Below are 22,623 nucleotides of genomic sequence, written 5' to 3' on the forward strand. Positions count from 1 at the left end.
GCCGCTGCCGCCATTGCCGATCCCCCTCCCCCCAGCCGCTGCCATTGCCAATCTCCCCCCGCCGTTGCTGTCGCCTACCTTCGCTGGCGGGGGACCCCAACCCCCGCCAGCCAAGCCGAGGTCCTTTCATTTCTTCCACTGCAGTCTGCAAAGCTGGCGCCGAAAGTTTCTTCTGAGTTTGACGTCACCGCACGTTGTACGTGCAGTGATGTCAGACTCAGAAGAAACTTTCGGCGCCAGCTTTGCAGACTGCAGTGGAAAAAATGAAAGGACCTCGGCTTGGCTGGCGGGGGTTGGGGGTCCCCCGCCAGCTGAAGGAATTCTTTTAAAGGCAGCAGCAGGAGGAAGCGGACCTCGGCTGGCGGAGGTTGGGGTCCCCCGCCAGCGAAGGTAGGCGACAGCAACGGCGGGGGAGGGTTGGTGGCGGTAGGGGGGTCCAGGGCGAAATCTGCGGGGGCCCAGGCCCCTGTGGCCCCACGCAGATATGCCCCTGCAGTCTACCCTGTCTCACCCTGAGACCAAGGCTATGTCAGCTTACATTTAAGATGACTTACAGAGGGGGTTCATCCGCCCTTCCACATCTCCAGCTGAGGCGGGCTTCTTCTTTATTGGCAAGAAGGATGGGGGGGCTATGTCCTTGTATAGATTACAGGGGCTTAAACAATATCATCATTAAAAACAAATATCCACTTCCATTCATTTCCAAGCTGTTTGACCGTCTCCAAGGGGTCCGCATTTTCACCAAATTGAATCTTCAAGGGGTTTATAATTTGATCCACATCCAGGAGGGTGTTGAGTGAAAAACAGCCTTTAACACCTGGGATGGACAGTATGAATGTCTAGTAATTCCATTTGGGCTTGGCAACTCCCCCGCTGTCGTTCAAAACGTAGTCAATAATATCTTTTGTGACTTACTGTACAAATGCGTTCTGGTATACCTAGATGACATCTTGATATTCTCCTGCACACTGGAACAGCATCAAGAGCATGTCAAGCTGGTACTACAATGCCTATGCCAAAACCAGTTGTATGCCAAGTTGGAAAAATGTGTCTTTGAATGCACTGAATTCCCCTTTTTGGGTATATCATCTCTGACCTGCTATTCAAGACTGGCCACACCTCCATGGGCGCCAGGCACTTCAGAGATTTTTAGGGTTCTCTAATTACTACCGGTAGTTTATTCAGAACTAATCCTCCATCGCAGCACCCTTGATGGTTTTAATCTGGAAAAAGGCTAACCCTCGAGACTGGCCGGCAGAGGCTATTGCAGCATATGACCAATTAAAGCAGGCTTTCATGTCCGCTCTGATTCTCTGACACCCAGATCTGGACAGGCGTTACTTTGTAGAAGTAGATCTTTCTGCCATAGGAGCAGGCGCCATCCTATCCTAGGCTGATGCCAAAGACAAGTTGTTACCTTGCGCCTATTTCTTTTGTAAGTTCTCACTAGCCGAGAAAAGTTACACTATCGAAGACTGGGAGCTACAGGCCATATAAAAGACACTTGAGGTGTGGCATCACCTGCTTGAGGGAGCCAAATATCCTTTCACTGTGATGATGGATCATAAAAACCTCTTGAACCTCCAAGAAGCCTGCAGACTTAACCCTCGCCAAGCCTGGTGGTCCCTGTTCTCCCTATTCGATTTTTAGGTGGTGTTTCAGCCTGCAGAGAAGAACGTCAAGACAGATGCCCTCTCTTGTTCCCTGGAGACCACCAAAGAGACTTCCGAGCTACAATCTGTCCTAGACCCTACCAAGATCTTGACCACAACCATAGTACCGATCTCACCCGGCAAAACCATAGTGCCCCAATGTCGTCAAGAGGCAGAACTGAAGTGGGGACATGAATAAAAAATTGTCAGGCACCCAGGAACATGGGGTACGCTCAAGCTAATCTCTCAGTCTTATTGGTGGCCAAGTTTGAAGAGAGACATATAAAACTTTGTAATGTCATGTCCTGTTTGTACATGCCACAAGCCATCTTGTGTCCATCCTTGGGGTCTTCTTCAACCACTTCCAATACCCAAGAAACCATGAATGCATCTTGCTATGGATTTCATCACCGATCTTCCAGACTCATATGGCTTCACCACCATATGGGTTGTGGTGGACCAGACCAGTTCTCTAAAATGATCCATTTCATTATTTTGACTGGGCTGCCTTCAGCTTCTACTCTAGCTCAGCATTTTTTCAAGGAGATCTTTCACCTACATGGTCTACCAGAATCTATTATCTCAGACCGAGGAGTTTAATTCACCTTCAAATTTTGGCAGAGTCACTGTGGGTCATTACAGATGAAGCTAAAATTTTCATCAGGATACCATCCATAGTCAATCAGATCTTGAAATTGTTCCTGCTCAGCTATGTCTCAGCTCATCACAACAATTGGTCCCAGTTGCTGCCTTCAGTGGAATTTTGTTACAATAATCATGTAACCTCTCACCACCTGGGAGATAATCATACATGTGACAGTCAATGCAAAAGACTGGATAGCAGCCCTCTCGCTGCTGTCTGCATCTTAGTATTATTGAGTTTTTCAATAATTTAAAACTTGTTAAGGTACTAAAGATATTAGACTAATATAAAAGAGCCTTTAGCTTATATGGTATATTGTGTGATTTATTTAGTGTTTTCTTCTTAGAAAGTAATGAAATTTAATGAAAACTCTAAGAGAACTCCTCTCTTGTTATCCTAATTAGAATAACCGACTATAAGTGGGACTACATGGGTGGGAGTTGGGGAGGGTAGGTGGGAATGAAGACTATACTAGACCCTGTTATGCCTACTAGAGGCTATTAGTTAATGCTGTAGTCTGTGGCAGAAAGTTCAAGTTTCAAAGTTTTAAAACTATAGGGAAAAGGGTTTTATACAATGAAACTACTACTACTACTTATCATTTCTAAAGTGCTGCAAAGTTAAAATTCTAAACTAGGGTTTCCTGATACTATCAGCTCTGCCCTACACTAATGCTACGGTAAACTCTAGAATAGCTCCTTAATTGCTAGCCTATGGAACTGTAATAGAGACTTTGAATGCTAAACAAACAAAGAAAACACTAATTCCTTAAACTGCCATTGCTAAATAAGTAGAGTAACTTAAAAATAAAGACACGGATAACCTATTTAATTCTAAACCTTTCCCGTTCTAAAGCAATTTCCCAGCAAATAACTTACAAATGAAGTGCTGTCCTGCTCTGAAAGTCCTCACAGCACCTCTTCTCACTGCACATCCTGTTATATTTTACTGCCTATATAACCTGTCTTATGTAGTAACCTATTCTATGTTCAGTGTGACTATGTAGGGTTATCCTTATTTTTTTTCCTGTAGATCCGATGCATGCTTAACATCTGGGGTGTAATTCTGTATTTGAGATTACCGTGGATTACTGCACAAGCAGGAATAGGTAAGTGTCTCATTATAATATACTCCTGACTATATAAATTAAGGGGTCATAAGTACATAAGTATTGCCATACTGGGACAGACCAAAGGTCCTTCAAGCCCAGCATCCTGTCTCCAACAGTGGCCAATCCAGGTCACAAATACCTGGCAAGATCCCAAAATTCCAAAAAAGTACAAAACATTTTATACCGCTTATCCCAGAAATAGTGGATTTTCCCCATCCAATTTAATAATGGTCTATGGACCATATTCAAAGTGATTTAACCAAGCAGGAGAGTCTCCTACCTGGTTAAATCATGCTCAATGGCCCAGGAACCGATATTCTGTGACATTTAACCAGACAGTGCCTCTGAATATTGGCTTTGACTGTCGAAGCAATCACCACTTACTGCTGGGGTGGTCTGGGGGCAGAGTTGGGGAACAGCTATGAGTTATGTTGGCCATAATGATATTCAGTGCCAGTACCCACATAGTTTCTAGGGCATGTAGGACCATGCAAAAGCCTGTACCTACATAACTTGGGTACTGACAAAGACCAATTATTCAGTGCCAGTCCCCAGATCAGGACTGGCACTGAATATCCAGGTTTAAGTCAGTGGCAGTCAGCATTTAGAGAAACGCTACCAAATTCTGGCTCAGTATTGACCAGTAAATACGTTGATGATGGTGATGAATGCTTATAGCCTGCCTTGTCTCTAAATATAGGTTCAAGGTGGGTTAACAGAATTTTAAAAAACTGATTCATTAATCATTAACTGATAGTAAACAAGGAATTATATACTTCCAACTCATAAAATGACCAAAAATATAAAATTATAACAAACATATAGAAAACACTGTTTTTAGTTTATGGATAATTACCTGTGGATATAATAAGCAGTGGCCCCAAATTTACAACTGAACCCCAAAATGTATTCATTCATCCTTGATGATCATGTACAACAGAAAGTGTTTTTTGTTGCTCACAAACCAAAAATCCTGAGTACAATTAGGTCTGTGAATGGTGAAAGTAAATTCTACAGCTAATGGCTATCCATTATGCAGGGCCAGCTTAACAACTAGGCAGATTAGGTAGTTTCTAGGGTGACAGCTTTGGGGAGAACAGCAAAGAGCAGCTCTAGTCAAAACAAAACAATACGGCCTGACAGGCTCAGTCAGGCCATCACTGACGAGCGTTGCTTGAAACCATTTGATGTACTATGTACTGCAGTGCGCAGGGTCACTGAGGGGTGGGGGGGGGGGGGGCCAAAATTCCCCGGGCCTGGCCTCCAAGTGGGGGCCCGGTGCTGGCAAGCTTCTTCCTGCCTGCCTGGTTGTGCGTCTATCTCTTTCTTGCTACTGTGTCAGGACCCAGGTTATCACATTAATGCAATCATCCAGGTCCCTGCACACAGGAGTAGGAGAGAGACAGACCAAGGGAGGAGCTGTCAGACATAGGAAGGTAAGGGGGTGGGTATGTGGCTCGAATGTGGGGGGCAACCCGAGTGGGGGGGGGGGGGGGTGGCACGGTGCAGCGGCCCAGGTGGTGGTGGTGGGGGAGGCGGGTGGCAGTCCTGTCCTGGGGCCCGGTGGTGTCTCTTGGCAGCCCTGGCAATGAGAATTCTAGATTCTTTCTCATTTTTTCGCATATATGCAGCTCCATCATTAACTTGCATCCCTCCCATGGACAAAACTTATGGGAGATGTTCAGGACACCCTCGTGGAAGCTTATACTTTGCGGTCACAACAGTTGATGCCTTTGAAATATCACCACTGTTATCTAAAGGACACAACACTTGAACTGGTTTATGTCAGTCTCACAACAAAGTGTTCTTGCAACCTTCATTGTGAGCTATCAACAGAGCACTATCGTAATTTTATAACTACATAAGTAATGCCACACTGGGAAAAGACCAAGGGTCCATCGAGCCCAGCATCCTGTCCCCAATCTAGGCCAAGGGCACCTGGCAAGCTTCCCAAACGTATAAACATTTTATACATGTTATTCCCGAAATTGTGGATTTTTCCATTTAGTAGCGGTCTATGGACTTGTCCTTTATGAAACCGTCCAAACCCTTTTTAAACTCTGCCAAGCTAACCGCCTTCACCACATTCTCCGGCAACTAATTCCAGAGTTTAATTATGCGTTGGGTGAAGAAAAAGTTTCTCCTGTTTGTTTTAAATGTACTGCACTGTAGTTTCATCACATGCCCCCTAGTCCTAGTATTTTTGAAAGCATGAACAGACGCTTCACATCCACCTGTTCCACTCCACTCATTATTTTATATACCTCTATCATGTCTCCCCTCAGCCATCTCTTCTCCAAGCTGAAAAGCCCTAGCTTCCTTACTCTTTCTTTATAGGGAAGTCGTCCCATCCCCGCTATCATTTTAGTCTCCCTTCGCTGCACCTTTTCCAATTCTACTATATCTTTCTTGAGATGCAGTGACCAGAATTGAACACAATACTCAAGGTGTGGTTGCACCATGGAGCGATACAACGACATTATAACATCCTCACACCTGTTTTCTATACCTTTCCTAATAATACCCAACATTCTATTCCAGTGGCGTAGGAAGGGGGGGGGGGGCGGGAGAGGCGGTCCGCCCCGGGTGCACGCGCTCGGGGGGTGCCGGCCCCGCTGGTTCCCTGCTCTCTCTGCCCAGGAACAGGTTACTTCCTGTTCCGGGGCAGAGAGAGCAGGGAACCAGAGGGGCCGACGCAGCTCCGAGTGACGTGCACTCGGGGCGGATCGGCCCTCCCGCAGGTAAGGATGCGGTCCGGGGGGGGTGCGCCGCAGGGGGGGCGGGTCGTGCTGTGCTGCACCTGGGGGGGGGGGGGTGCGCAGCGGCGACCCGCCCCGGGTGCTATTAGCCCTCGCTACGGCACTGTTCTATTCGCTTTCCTAGCCGCAGCAGCACACTGAGCAGAAGGTTTCAGTGTATTATCAACGACAACACCCAGATCCCTTTCTTGGTCCGTAACTCCTAACGTGGAACCTTGCATGACGTAGCTATAATTCGGGTTCTTTTTTCCCCATATGCATCACCTTGCACTTGCTCACATTAAACGTCATCTGCCATTTAGCCGCCCAGTCTCCCAGTCTCGTAAGGTCCTTCTGTAATTTTTCACAATCCTCTTGCGAATTAAGGACTTTGAATAACTTTGTGTCATCAGCAAATTTAATTACCTCGCTAGTTACTCCCATCTCTAAATCATTTATAAATATATTAAAAAGCAGCGGTCCTAGCACAGACCCCTGAGGAACCCCACTAACTACCCTTCTCCATTTTGTACTTACTCTGCATAAAGGGAAAGGGAATGGGACTTATATACCGCCTTTCTGTGTTTTTTCTGACTACATTCAAAGCGGTTTACATATTATATACAGGTACTTATATGTACCTGGGGCAATGGAGGGTTAAGTGACTTGCCTAGAGTCACAAAGAGCTGCAGTGGGAATCGAACGCAGTTCCCCAGGATCAGAGTCTGCTGTACTAACCACTAGGCTACTCCTATGGATGCATAATAAAGATTACGTGAAAAAGCAGTGACCTGGAGGTCACGTGATGTCATGCTGAGAGAGCAGACGCAAGTGGAAGAAGCTCCCGGCTCAGATCGCCAAAACCCATCCTTCTAGACTACATTGAAAGGACCAAAAACAGGGATTGTAAGGCATACACTTTTCGGAAATTTTTGCACAAGTAATGAAGTTGTTTGCCTGCATTTATGACTACAAAATCGGCTCGCAGGGAGAAGGAGAAGCTAGCGAGGTGCGTCTCCAAGATGGCGTTGGGAGACAAGGGAGGCCCCTCCTCGGTCAGCTCCGCGTGGGTGTCCGAAATTGTTACAGAAGTAACACAAACCATCGATGCCTCATTAGACAAAAAAATGCAAGTAGTGTCTGACAAATTGGACAATGTCGATGGGAACTTGGAAGCTCTAAAAGGGGAGTTCTCGGCTTACTGCCAGTGTGTCTCTGACCTGGAAGATCGGGTGCAGCAGTTAACAACCCTGACGGCCACATTACAAGACAAAGTGAAATCTCTTGAGGACAAGTCAGATGATATGGAAAATCGCTCCCGAAGGGGGAATCTACGGCTCGTTGGCCTGCCTGAGTCTATCCCAGAGGCAGAGCTGAGAAAGTTCCTGGGATCATGGATGATGTCTGCTTTGAGGCTGCAGCTGGTAATGGGACCCCTGCGCATAGAACGGGCGCATAGGCTGGGGCCTAAAAGATCAGCAGAGGAACGTCCACGTGCTGTAATAAGCAAGATCCTGAATTATGTGCATAAGTTGGATATTTTGAGAGAGATAAGAGTGAAAAGCCCTTTAAAGTACGAGAATAAAACAATTTTGTGCTTTCAGGATTTCTTGGCCCGGGTCTCGAGCTTAAGAAAGGCATATGCACCAGTCTGTAAGGAACTTCACCGCCATCATATACAATTTGCCTTGCTTTATCCGGTGCGCCTCAAGGTTTTTAAGGAGGGCAAAGCTCAATTTTTTGATTCTCCTGAATCGGCTAAAGCCTTCCTTCAGGGACTGCCTACTTCAGCTAACCCATAAGGACACAGAATGGTGAGAGTATATGGACCATGCTGCCTATATTGCTGATGAATGCTGTGGGATATAACTGTGAAGCTTTACATGGGAACAGGTTTTGTTATGGACTGGTTCAGAATTGAGATTTGGATCCCAGAGGAGGGCGTTCGCCCCGGATGTATGGGCCACGTCGGAACCCTAGTTACTATGTCTGGGATGGTTAGAGCGCTCCAGAGTCATCATGGAGGGCTAATAGCACCCTTCATATTATAATTGTTCAGGTTGAGTCATTTTGTTGGGGAGTATGTATGTGGGTTATGAGATCGATAGAAGGTGCAAAGGTGGTGGGCTTTGATGTGGGTATATCTTTCTGTTATGGGACTGCGATTGTTTGATCAAGAAGTGGAGACCGGCGGGGCCCCGATAAGGGGTCCGTCCAGTTGAAATATCATAGTCTATTCCCTTAGCTTAGACGCTAATCGGAAAGGGTTGGATGGAGATTTCTGGGGTCTTTGTTTTTTTTTTTGCTCAGAGAGGGGTTAGATATTTTTACTTTCATGCATAGATGTTCAAGACAAAAGACTGGGAACAAGTGTGATGGGGGGAGTAGTTCTAATTTGGTGGAGTGTATGAAGGCACCTGAAGGATGGTGTGTGAGATGGGGGGAGGGGAGGGTGAGAGTCGGAGGGTTTTTCTGCTAAATACGGGAGATGCTGGGGTGGTTTATTGTGTGTATGGGGGGGGGGGGCTGTTTGACTGTAAAGGATCTGGTATGATTGGTGAGGGAGAGAATGGTTTGAAGTGGAATGGTGGAAAAGGGTTAAAGAATTGATCATTGACGCCACGGAAGAAATACTGTTGATATCTGGGTGGTGTTCCTTTTTTGGGTTATTAAGATGAAACATGTGAATATATTTGTTTTTGGTGTATTTTGGGTCTTGAATCAGGAGGGTGGGGGAGGTATTCTGGGGAGGGGGAGAATCGCACATGGACCTTTGTCCATCGAGTGTGTTGGACAGTTCAGGGCAGGGGGGGATTGTGGAGGGTACATGCAGAAGAAGGTGGGAATTAGATTCTGTTTGAAGGGATTTTTTTGTGAGGATGGGAGATTAGGAGGGGGGATTTGGTGGGGGTTTTATTTCTATTTTGTTTGTTTTGAGTGGAGGGGCCCTTCTGGGGTGCGGGATTTGCGTGACTGGGTATTAAACGGTTACTTGTGGAGATGTGGTTGGGGAGCCGCTCGCTGGGATGGCATCCTGACGGCTATAGCTCATTGATCCTGGTTTTCCTTATATTGGATTAAATTATATGAGGGGGGTTAAATTGATATCTTGGAATGTTAATGGAGCATCTTCACCTATTAAGAGACAAAAAATCCTGCAAACTCTAAATCGTCATAGGGCTGATATTGTATTCTTGCAGGAAACGCACCTTTCGGCTATTGAGTATTTGTAGTTCAAACGCTGGTGGGTGGGTCAGATTACAGAATCACCAGCTTTGAATCGTAAATCTGGACTCCTGGTGCTTGTTTGGAGGGGACTGGATTTAGTTATACATCAGACCTGGAGGGATCCTCAGGGCAGATTTTTGATACTCAAGGCCTCCCTGAACAAAAAGCCTTTATTACTACGTAATACCAGTAAAAAAGGCCCGTTTCTGACACAAATGAAATGGGCGCTAGCAAGGTTTTCCTCGGAGTGTGTATGTTTGAGAGAGTGTGTGTGAGAGTGACTGTGTGAGAGAGAGAGAGAGAGTGAATGTGCGAGTGTGTGTGTGTGTGTGTGACAGAGAGAGAGTGAGACTGGTTGCGAGTGTGTTTGTGAGAGAGAGTGTGTGTGAGAAAGAGTGTGTTCAACTGCGTATCTGAGACACAGTGAGTGTGAGAGAAAGTGTGTTTCACATAGATACAGTGTGTGTGAGAAAGTGTGTGTGAGACAGAGAGTGTGAGAGAGTATGTGTGGGATACACAGACTCTGTGAGCAGCCACCCATGTCCAGCAATCCTCCTCTCTGCCCTGCCCCTCTCCAGCCACCCTCCTCTCTCCCCTGCCCCCCTCCAGCCACCCATGTCCAGTGACCCTCCTCTCTCCCCTGCCCCCTCCAGCTACCATCTAGTGACCCTCCTCTCTCCCCTGCCCCCCTCCAGCCACCCATGTCCAGCGACCCTCCTCTCCCCCTGCCCCCCTCCAGCCACCCATGTCCAGCGACCCTCCTCTCCCCCTGCCCCCCCCAGCCACCCATGTCCAGCAACTCTCCTCTCTCCCCTGCCTCCCCTCCTGCCACCCAGGTTGTCCAGCGAATGCCGGATCGCTGCAGGCAGGCAAGACTGGGGATCTTTCCTGCCTGCCCCGAAGAATTCGCTGGACAACCTGGGTGGCTGGAGGGGGGCAGGGGAGAGAGGCAACATTGGGGGTGTGTGGAGGGGGGAGCAGTGGCTGCGGTAACCTCGGAAGGGGGGGTGGAGGGGGGAGCATTTGCGACCTCGGGGGGGTGGAGGGGGGCAGCGATGACCTTGGGGAAGGGGCGTGGTGGCGAGGGTGGCAGGGGTGGGGCCTCGTGCTGCTGTCGTGTGGTTGGTCAGTGCTGCGTGTCACATCAGCCTGGGCTTCGGAGCCTAGCAGACCAACTCCGAAGAAAGCCATGGACACAGGCAGCAAGATAGAATGTTGGAGGTGAGAATTATTATATAGGATATATGGGCCTAATGTATATGATCATAAATGGGTATGGGGATTGATACGCAAGGTAGCAGACATGATGGACTTGCCAATTGTTATGGGGGTGACTTTAATATGGTTCATGAGCCCTCTCTGAATAGATCTAGAGAGGTAGCAAGGGGTGGTGGTTTATCAAATATGGGTATCCCATTGTTATGTTCGGGGTTGGAGCTTCTGGATATTTGGCGAGCTTTGCATCCTTCTGATCGAGACTACACTCATCTTTTGAGGGCCCATGGTTCACAGTCTAGAATTGATTAGTGGCTTCATTCCACTGGGTTGTTTTCACAGGTATTGGAGGTGGGGATAGGCCCTTACGGCATATCAGATCATGCCTTTGTGTGGTGTTCCTTGGAGTATGGAGATTCTGGAGATCAACAATTTGTTTGGCGTTTCCCTCAGAAGTTATATTGGGATCTCCTGTTTAAAGTGATGGGGAGAAATGAAAAAAAATAGACTTTTACTTCAGCAGATTTAGCCCATACGCAGCAGAGCTTTAGAAGTGTTAACTCCCATTTCTCTCTCTCTCTCTCTCTCTCTCTCTCTCTCTCTCTCTTTCACACAGACTCTTGAATAAAAGATTCAATTACTCTCTCTTCTTTAACTTCCAAACAAAAAATGATGTTTACTTACAGTTTCTTCAGATAACTATTTACATCATACTTGCAGTAGACATGGTAAAACTACTGAATACAAAATTCTGTCAGTTGGTTATCATACAGCTTGAAGAGAGATTGCTAACACCATCTTATGCTGACACAGACTGACTCACTCTCAGAGCAACTAGAGTGACTCAGACACACCCACAAGACATTACACTATATCCTATGACATCATAGCTCATAGAATTGTTGACAGTTAATGCATGCAGCACTTGTCTTTCACATATTCCTACATACCCCTTCACATGCATTATTGTCCAACAATTCAATTCTTATATATTTATTTATATACATACAGTCCTAGCTTTTCTCGTAGATTTTCAAAATTTCTTACAGCTAGCGGTTTCGTCAAGATATCAGCAATCATTTGGTCAGTTTGTTTATATTGCAAACTTATTACTCCTTGCCTTGACAATTCTCTGACATTATGGAATTTTGTTGCAATATGTTTTGTTCTAGACTGTACCCTGTCATTTATTGACAACCTTATACAGCTTTGATTGTCTTCAAAAATCTGTATCGGTCTCTGCTGTTCTATACCAAAATCTGTACACAGTTTTTCTATCCACATTAGTTCACGACATGCTTCAGACACAGCAACATATTCTGCTTCTGTGGATGATAAACTTACAATGGTTTGTTTATGACTTGCCCATGAAATAGATGTTTTTCCATACATAAACACATACCCACTTGTGGATTTGTAATCTGAATGATCTCCAGCCCAATCAGAATCACAGTAACAAATCAATTTCTGATTACTATTTACTGGAATCACCAATTTACAGTCAATTGTACCTTTCAAATATCTTACCACTCTTTTTACAGCAGTCCAGTCAGTCTTAGTAGGCTTGTTCACTCTTCTACTTAAAATTCCTACAGCATTAGCTATATCAACTCTGTAAGTGGTAGTTAGATACAAAAGTTTTCCTATTGCAGATCTGTATAGAATGTTATCTGGTAATGGTTCCCTTTCAGTTTCATCCCTCTGAAAATCTGTGGTCATAGGTGAACCTACTGAGTGTGCTTCCTGCATACCCATACTTTCAATAAGATCATTAATCTTTTGTTTCTGACTTATTAAATAAGAACCATCTTTTTGTTTTTCAATATTCATACCTAAATAGTATGACACATTTCCAAGTTCAGTTATTTCAACATTCTGATTTAAACACTTTACAATATCTTTATACTCTTTTTCACTTTCACTTGCTATAAGCAAATCATCTACAAATGCTAAAATGTACACACAATGACCTTCCTTTTTGTCTAGTATACAAGCATTTATCTGCTTCTCCTTGCTTAAAATCTAAATCAGTTAACATTTCATGCATTTTCTCATTCCAGCATTTTGCACTTTGCTTTAAACCATATAAACCTTTGTTCAGTTTACACACTAAATGACTGTTATTTGTATCTATGAAACCTTCTGGTTGTTTCATATACAAGTCTTCAGATATATCTCCATGAAGAAATGCTGTTTTAACATCTATGTGTTTCACTTGCATTTTCTTTGATGCAGCTATGCTTAGGAGAGTTCTGATTGTTGTGTGTTTCACTACTGGTGCAAATACTTCATCATAATCTTCACCATATTTTTGAAGATAACCTTTTGCTACCAGTCTGGCTTTATATCTTTCTACTTGTCCTTGTGCATTTCTTTTCAACTTAAATACCCACTTGCATCCTATGGCCTCTTTGCCATGGGGTAATTCAGTTAAGTTCCATGTTTTGTTTTTATGCAACACGTCGATTTCATCTTGTGCAGCTTTTTTCCATTTTTCTGCTTCTTTTTCAGACATTTGATCAATTTCATCCCAAGTTAAAGGTTCTTGTGCATCATCAGAAGTTGTTAAATAAGATAGTCTTTGGGGTGGATTACCTCGATTTTCTCTGGATGAGCGTCTGACATTTTGTTGGTCTGACCTCTCCGTGTCATCTGAGATCGAGATTCTATCTCCAATCATTTCCCCTTCATCAGTGGTGCTGTCTTCAGTATAAACACTTTCTGTATCTATTTCATTTTCCTGTTCCTCATTAGAATCAGAAAAATTATTATCAGACAATTCTGGTATGTTAGTGTTTATAATCACCGGGATATTGATTATTGGTTTCTTTTCATATTCTGGATGATAAGGTTCATTTGGAATTTTCCAGTCTTTATCAATTTTTTTATTTTCATCAAAATATGTGATGTGTTTTACACCAACAAATCCAGTGTTTAGATTCAGAATTCTATAACCTTTGTGACCTGAATCATAGCCCACTAGAATTCCTTTTTCTGTTGTGGAATCCAGCTTATGTCTCTTCTGTTTCGGCACATGAGCATATGCTGTACTTCCAAATATTCTTATATGTGACAGATTTGGTTTTTTACTATGCCACATTTCATGTGGGGTGCGATCAGTCCCTTTTGTAGATAGTCTGTTCTGTAGGTATACTGCTGTGAGAATTGCTTCTCCCCATAATCTCTTTGGAAGATTACTATCAGATAGCATACATCTTGTCATTTCTACAAGCGATCTGAACTTTCTTTCAGCTACAGAATTTTGTTCTGGTGTATATGCAACTGTCTTTATGTGCTGAATACCTTCTTGTTCTAGAAATGTTTGTATGGTATGTGAAGTAAACTCACCACCGTTGTCAGTCTGTAGAATCTTTGGTTTTTTATCAAATTTATTGCTTACCAAGGCTACAAACTTCTTTAACATATCAGCAACTTGATTCTTTTCTTTTAATAGATAGGCCATACAGTATCTAGAGAAATCATCCACAAATATTAATGCATATTTGTTATTCCCTAGTGATGGAATATTAAATGGTCCACATAAATCACCATGTATCAAGTCCAGTATTTTACTACTTCTTTTTCCTTTATATGATGGAAATGGGGGTCTTACCCCCTTTTGAGTAATACAATCTATGCATTTTTCCATCTTACCATTACTGGCACTTATTTTTATGCCTGTTGCAAGTTGCTTACTTTGCAGCTCCAAGATCACCTTTGGATCTCTGTGTCCCATTCGACGATGCCAGGTCTCAAGATTACATTCTGTATTCTTCTTTGTTTTTATAAGATGTGATGATTCACCTGTAATGTTTAACTTATAGACATTGTTATTCATATAACCTTCAGCATAAATTTCATTACCATCAGAAATTGTACATTTACTATTTTCAAAATGAATTGAAAAACCTTTCTTGTCTAATGCTGATACACTGAGCATATTACAAACTGCTCGTGGAACATATAAGACATCTTTTACAAGAGTTTTTTTTTACTCCATCTGATACTATGCATTTTAAATGTCCATTTCCTTTTCCTTTGATCATTGTTGAGCCAGCATTTGCTGTGTGAAGACTACCATCTTCTGGTCTCATATCTGTGAAAAATTCTTTATTATTGGTTATATGTTTTGTGCTGCCAGAATCTAATATCCAACTATTTTTATCTGAAGTGTTCTTCATTATATTAATAGATTTTTCTGTCATTATACAGCTCTTATTCTTACTGTTGTCATGGTCATAATTTTTTCTTTGACCATGCTTATTCTCCATTGGCTTAAATGAGCTAGAAGGGGTGTGGTTTTTCTTGTTACAGTATTTTGATACATGTCCCTCTTTACCACATGAATAGCAAATCAGCTTAGTTCTGGGCAGGCTTTTTTCATTATAGCTCCACCTCCTACTATGCATTGCTGAGAAAAATGTTTCATTCTGGTTAATCTCTCTTGGTGAACAGATCTCCTCTGGTATAATACATTCTTGTCTAAGCTTAGAGACAGCCTGTTCAAAAGATTGTCCTTCAATTGATTCATTCACTGTCCTGAATACTTCAAAACTTTTAGACAGAGATGTAAACATAAAATCTCTCTTTAAAGCATCGCAGATAGGTATACCCGATAATTCTAGCTTCTTAAATAATGACATTAAATGTGTTATATGATCATTACATTTTTTCTTGTCATTCAACTTCAATTGAATTATTTCTGATAACCATATAGGCTGTTGTTTTGTATATGAAGTACCATACATGGTTTTCAATTTTTGCAATATTTCTTTTGAGGTGTCTGTTCCATCAATCAATATTGCCCGTTTCTCTGTCAGAGCTTCATATAGCATACTTCTGACATAACAGTCTGCAGTATTCCATTCTTCAAAATTGTCAGCATTTCTTACTTGATCCAAACATATATTTAGCTTCTTTGCTTCAATAATACATTTAAATCTCATCTCCCACTGAATATAGTTATATTCATTCAGTTGGGGCACTTTGAGAGAACATAGTAATGGTGCAGCTGCCATCTTGTCTTTTGTGTGGAGAGATAAAAAAAATTTCTTAATGTTTTCTTTTTTTTTTTTATTTTAGTGGTCTGGGCCCATAACCCAATATGATGGGGAGAAATGAAAAAAAATAGACTTTTACTTCAGCAGATTTAGCCCATACGCAGCAGAGCTTTAGAAGTGTTAACTCCCATTTTCTTTCTCTCTCTCTCTCTCTCTCTTTCACACAGACTCTTGAATAAAAGATTCAATTACTCTCTCTTCTTTAACTTCCAAACAAAAAATGATGTTTACTTACAGTTTCTTCAGATAACTATTTACATCATACTTGCAGTAGACATGGTAAAACTACTGAATACAAAATTCTGTCAGTTGGTTGTCATACAGCTTGAAGAGAGATTGCTAACACCATCTTATGCTGACACAGACTGACTCACTCTCAGAGCAACTAGAGTGACTCAGACACACCCACAAGACATTACACTATATCCAATGACATCATAGCTCATAGAATTGTTGACAGTTAATGCATGCAGCACTTGTCTTTCACATATTCCTACATAAAGAACAATTACTGAAGAAATGGGCGGAATATCAGTTTCATAATGAGGAGTTTAAGCATCAGCCGATTTTGTATTGGGAGGCTGCTAAAGTTGTATTGCGCGGGGAGATTTTGGCGTACTCTTCTTTTAAGAAGAAATCTAGAGATAGGGAGATTTTACGGTTAGAGAAACAGTTAGCTAAAGTTAGAGTTCAGTATGGAAGGAGTCTGACAGCCCAGGTCCGTAGCTCTTTGATTGCACTTCAGACAACTCTGAATGAACTCCTGCATGAAAGGGCAATGAAATCAGTGAAGTATTATAAATATTAGCTCTTCTTACATGGAAACAAATCTGGGTGTAATCTGTTGGATTGGTCGTGAGCACTTGAGCCCAGACCGAGGCCCGCTGATAGCAGAGGCCAAGGCCTAGGGGAGACTGACCCGCCACTACAAACCCCAGCTATCCAACACCCCTGGCCTACCCACACGCAGCACCTCAGGAAGAAAAGGAAATAGGCATTCAAGCAGGCCTCACGGCCGAACTGGAACCAATACACTCAGACCCACTTGTACGGGCCTCAAGGCCGAAATAGAACTGATACACACCCAGGGAGGGGAGAAAGAAACACAGGAGTCCCCACGGGACCCAAGGTGCCAGCCGCACACTGAACACCAGCCACAGGGCGGAAGAAAAACCAACCAAGGAGGCTCCATAGACCCAGGACAGAACCCCTCCCCCAGACTTCAAGGAAGGACACCAAAGGAACCAGCACGGGGTGCCACCCCCCCCCCCCCCAGGGTACTAGCACAAGAAAGGAAAACTAATACAGGAAGCACCCTGTAACCACAGGAGGATACGGAGAAAACAGCTAGAAGCCCGGGCTGCCACCACAGCCAGGAACCCCCCAGGACAGAAGGGAGAATGAGCCAACTTACAGCCACAAAAGCCAGAGACAGGTACAGGAAACAAAAGGTAAACTCGCCCTCAAATCAGAGGCCAGAGGCAAAGATACAAAAGGGATGAAGAAAATCCCCTGTCTAAAACACACAGAAGACAGAGGCAGAGACACAGTACACAAGGGGTTAAACTTACTGAACCAGAAGTCAGAGGCAGGAACACGGAGGAGGAAGATAACTGAATAAACAAACAACCTGAGGGAAGGCCCGCAGACCAGCAGCCTGCCAAGTCGGCAGAACGGGGCAGCACCTCCACTGAGTAAACAAAGTAGCTGGCCTCCCACAGAGAACTGCAAGCAGTGAGGGAGAGCCCCAGCTGGAGGCAAGTGAACTAATTACTCACACATACACTGACAGAAACGAACCCAGACAAAGGAAACTAAACAGTAAGCTGAATTCACACACAGACACACACATGCTGCCACGAGATATCCCAAACAAAGGGAAAGTAACAGAAAGCCCTGAACAGGGAACACAGATTCAAAACCAGAGCACAGAACAACGTTCTGACAGAGAACTGCAAAGGCTTTAGCCACAAAGAAACGTAACGCCAAAACAGGGGAAGCAGGAACATGTAGGCTTAAGTACTACCCACTGACGTCAGCTCAAACCCTGACAGCCAATCAGGAATGAAGTCCACACCCCTCCCCTGCCAGACCAGCAGAATCATAACACTGGGAAGCTCATATCTAATCTGATAAAGCAATCGGGGGGTCACGTATTATCGCTTAAATAGAAAGGGAGGATAGTTTATTAGTATGCACTGATTGGGAAATAGCAGCAGTCTTTCGTCAATATTACCAACAGTTGTATGGACGCCCGCAGGAGCTGCCTATGGATGGAGATTTATATTTAGAGAACTTGGACTTGCCAGAGTTGAATGAGAGGGAAGTTAACAAACTTAACATGCCCATAACGGCAGAGGAGATGGCTCTAGTAATTCAGCAGAGGTCATTATTTAAAGCTCCAGGTCCAGATGGCTTTAGAGCTGTACTAGTGTCTGTAACAAACTCATTTAAACAAGCAATTGCAACTGGCAACAACATACTCCTCCTACAATTCGACATGTCCAGTGCCTTCGACATGGTCAATCATGGAATACTACTACATATGCTAGAATACTTTGGAATTGGAGGTAAAGTTCTTAACTGGTTCAGACGATTCCTGACCACAAGATCATATCAAGTAACAACGAACACAGACATATCAGCTCCTTGGACACCTGAATGTGGAATCCCCCAAGGATCCCCCTCTCACCAACCCTCTTCAACCTAATAATGATTCCCTTAGCCAAATTACTAGTCAATCAAAACCTCAACCCCTACATATATGCAGACGATGTCACGATCTATATCCCCGTTTAAACATGATCTAAATGAAATCACCAACGAGATCAACCAAAGCCTCCAAATCATGCACTCCTGGGCGGATGCATTCCAGTTAAAACTCAACGCAGAAAAAACACAATGTCTTGTACTCACCTCACATGAATGGAACATATAAAATGACCCGACACGAGTCATGTTTTGGCCACAAGGGCCTGCCTCAGGGGTCTATAAATAAACATAAAAAATCAAACACACATATTATAAAAATATATGACGATAATAATAATAATAAGAAAAATAATAATGAATAATAAATAATATTCATGATAATAATGATGATAAAAAAATGTAAGATACATACTAGTTAAATAAACCCTAAATAATAAATTAACATATAAAGTTGTTGAAATATATGTATAAAACATACTGAAAGGAACGTACCTATAGACCTTTTGTGCAAAACGAATAATAAAACAAATGACTCACGGTCAATTTGTATAAAAAGGTATCTAGGATAAAACATATGTAAAATAATACATCAAGGTGTGTCACTAAAAAAAGTTACGTACAGAGAAAGTTATACAATACTATACATAAAAATGTACCATACTATACATAAAAATTATTAATAAAAATTATATTCCATGAAAAAGGCAATCAGGAAACCATTTGTAAAAACCAAGCATCATTCAAAGAAAACTGCTTCATACTATATATCGAAAGAAAGGAACCATATGTAAAAAATGTATGTAAACCAGTATATGAAAAAGAAGAATATATAAAAGAAAATTGAAGTGAAAGGGAGGACAAACAAATCTGCATTTACATATATATGATAGTTAATACTGTCACACATAGAGGTTACAACTAAAATATTTTAAATCAATATTCCTCAAAAACAATATGTATAAACAAAATAATTAATAAGCAGATGAAAAATGCAAATACCATTTGCATATATATGATTATCGATACTGTCACACATGGAGATTACGGCAAGGATTTCTAGACTCTCATGTATGACCGAAATGAAAAATATATAAAAAATGGGTGAACATTAAAAAGGTTTATAAATATATATAAATATAATAGGGAATGACAAAATAAAAAAATAAAAAAACAAGAATATGAAAATATAAAAAGTGAAAAAATGAAAAAATATGAAAAAATAAATAAAATAATAAAAAATAAAAAATAAAAATATATATGAATGCATGACCTCATATTGTAACCAGGTACCTCTCTTGTGCAGCCAAGGATAGAACAATCTCCTCCAGCCACAGGCTCCCGGTACAATGAAAAAATTGATGTCCACCAGTAACTTCAATCTTAAGGACTTTTATTCCATGCAAGTTTCTAGTACACAGTTCCAACAGCAGCATAGCACATACCAGGATTCAATACAGGCTTACAGGCTTCAGTCTGGGCTCTTTATCCAGTGCACAATAAACAGTAATTCAATTCCAAAGACAAACAGTTCTTTCAGTTCATCACCACAGTTCAGTCACCAAGCAGCAGTTTCTACCTTCTATCCTCTTTACCTTCAGGAGAGTTCAATATTTTAGGGACTCCTTCTACCCAAAGGTTTTCCCCTGCAACTTCTTCTCTCCTTCTGCTCTCTCCTGAACTGAACTGAACTCCACTGCTGGGACTCCTTCCCACCTGCCTAATCAATCCATGGCTTCAGCTACCACCACCAATCATTCTCCTTCCATTAGCTTCCTCACACCCAAACCAGCTGAGTTAAGCATTAGACTAATGAGACCAATGATGAGCTCCTGCACACAGGGTTTCCTAACTCTCTTTCCGCCCAGTGGCAGCCACTCTACACAACCTGCCAGCAGGGCCGTTCCTAGGGTCTCTGGCGCCCCCCCTGCAGACTATCAGTTGGCGGCGGCGGTGCCCCTCCCCCCCGTGAAAATGATTGCTCACCACTTGCCACACTGACAGGAATTGTCAGCAATATTCTTAGAAACAAATTGCTATACATTGCAAAATAAGATAGCAGATGTAAATTCTCAAAGTGGACATATTCCAAACACTAAAATGAAAATAAAATGATTTTTTTCTACCTTTGTTGTCTGGTGACTTTCTTTTTCTGATCATGCTGGCCCAGTATCTGATTCTGCTGCTATCTGTCCTCTTAACTCCGGTTCCAGGGCTTCCTTTCCATTTATTTCTTTCCTTTCCTCCTTTCTTCTTCATTTCTGGTCCTCAGCTTCTGCCTATTTTCTTCATCCATGTGCAGTTTTTCTCCTCTCTTCCTTTTCCCTCATTTCATCTCCTTCATCTCTCTTCCCTCCCCTCTATGTCCAGCAATTTCTCCTCTCTCCCTGAGCCCTGCCCTCCCATCCATGCTCCTCTGTCCCCTGCCCCTCCATTCATTCCTATCCAGCAATTCCCCTCTCTCCCTGAGCCCTGCCCTCCCATCCATGCTCCTCTGTCCCCCTCCATTAATCCCTATCCAGCAAATCCCCTCTCTCCCTGAGCCCTGCCCTCCCATCCATGCTCCTCTGTCCCCTCCATTCATCCCTATTCAGCAATTCCCCTCTCTCCCTGAGCCCTGCCCTCCCATCCATGCTCCTCGGTCCCCTCCATTCATCCCTAATTCCCTATCTAGCAATTCCCCTCTCTCCCTGAGCCCTGCCCCTCCCATCCATGCGCCTCTGTCACCCTCCATTAATCCCTATCCAGCAATTCCCCTCTCTCCCTTCCATGACCCCCCCCTCGCATCCATGCTCCTCTCTCCCCTGTCCTCCCGCTCCCATCATGTCCCAGTTGGCCTGGCCCACCCTCTTCTCCCCTCCCCCTTCGCATCCATGCTTGTCTCTCCCCTGCCCTCCCGCTCCCATGTCCCAGTTGGCCTGGCCCGCCCTCTTCTCCCCCCCCCTTTGCATCCATGCTCCTCTCTCCCCTGCCCTCCCACTCCCATTGTTCAACTGCCCGCCCTCTTCTCTCCCCCCAACATCACTTTTCTTTTTTTTCTTTTTAAATTTACCTCCGTGGCGGTCTAGCAGCGCAGCGTCAGTGAAGGAGGCGGCGTTCCCGACGTCTCTAGCCTTTCCTTTGCTGTGTTCCGCCTTCTCCTGACGTCATTTCCTTGACGTCAGAAGAAGGCGGAACACAGTGAAGGGAAGGCTAGAGACATCAGGAGCGCTGCCTCCTTCACTGACGCTGCGCTGCTGGACCGCCACAGAGGTAAATTAAAAAAGAAAAATAAAGAAAAGGGATGTTGGGGGGGGGGGGGAGAAGAGGACGGGCAGTTGAACAATGGGAGCGGGAGGGTGAGCGAGGTGAGCATGGTGCGGTGGCGCCCCCCAGAGGGAGGCGCCCCCCCTGCCATGCTTACCCCGCTTACCGTGTTGGCACGGCCCTGCCTGCCAACTTACACCCATGTCTTCCCTGATTGCAGCTAGGAGTCCAGTCCGGGTTCTTCATCTCCCCCTCTGGCTCCTTGCCTGCAATGCCTTCTGGGACTTGTATTTCAGACTGAAACTGCCTTAACCCAACTATCCTGGAGGTGACTTTATCACAATATGCACAAAGCTTCGAAAAATCTACACAGCCACAACTACAAATATATCCACTGAAAAAACATATTAACTGATCTTATATACCATGTCTCTGAAAACAATGCTAAAACACAATTGACCGCAGACTAGCAGACATCTAAGTGATCATTGAATGCACCTTTCAAAGGGCAATTCCCACAAATTGAAAATACAGTAAATAAATTAAAAATGAATGCCTAAAAATGAACAGTGAATCAATAGGAAATATGTGCTACATGTGTATCGCCACTACACAGAAGTGCCCATCAAACATCTTATAAATAGGCAAAGTTATGCGAAGAAACTCATAAAATGGAAATAACGTATGCCTTAAAAAACTTACGACTAACCGGGCAGGGACAACCCTGAACAGTTTAGCGGACACTTTCGGGATGAACATTCTGCCACGGCGTGTCGCTAACAAAACTCAAAAGAAGAAGAAAACCATGACTGAAAAAACAGATGTCAACTGTTCTGCCCCGCCGTGTCACTCACAAAACTCAAAAAAGAAAACCATAACTACAAAAATAGATGCCAACTATGAAGTGTACTAAGTCACCTGGACTATTGCAATGCACTGTACGCCGGCTGCAAAGAACATACTATCAAGAAACTCCAAACAGCTCAGAATACCGCCGCCAGACTCATATTTGGTAAAACAA

At 43.5% G+C, this 22,623-nt stretch overlaps 1 protein-coding gene across 1 annotated transcript in view; it reads left to right on the forward strand.

Moving 5' to 3' along the window:
- The window catches only part of SLC12A3 (solute carrier family 12 member 3), a 1,234,282-nt gene that overhangs the window by 125,463 nt on the left and 1,086,196 nt on the right, over positions 1-22,623 (forward strand). The window contains 1 exon segment of the mRNA XM_030203718.1: positions 3,328-3,403. Within this exon segment, the coding sequence (XP_030059578.1) occupies positions 3,328-3,403 (76 nt within the window).

The sequence above is a fragment of the Microcaecilia unicolor genome, chromosome 5 (genome assembly GCF_901765095.1).
Source record: "Microcaecilia unicolor chromosome 5, aMicUni1.1, whole genome shotgun sequence".
NCBI classification, from domain to species: Eukaryota; Metazoa; Chordata; class Amphibia; order Gymnophiona; family Siphonopidae; genus Microcaecilia; species Microcaecilia unicolor.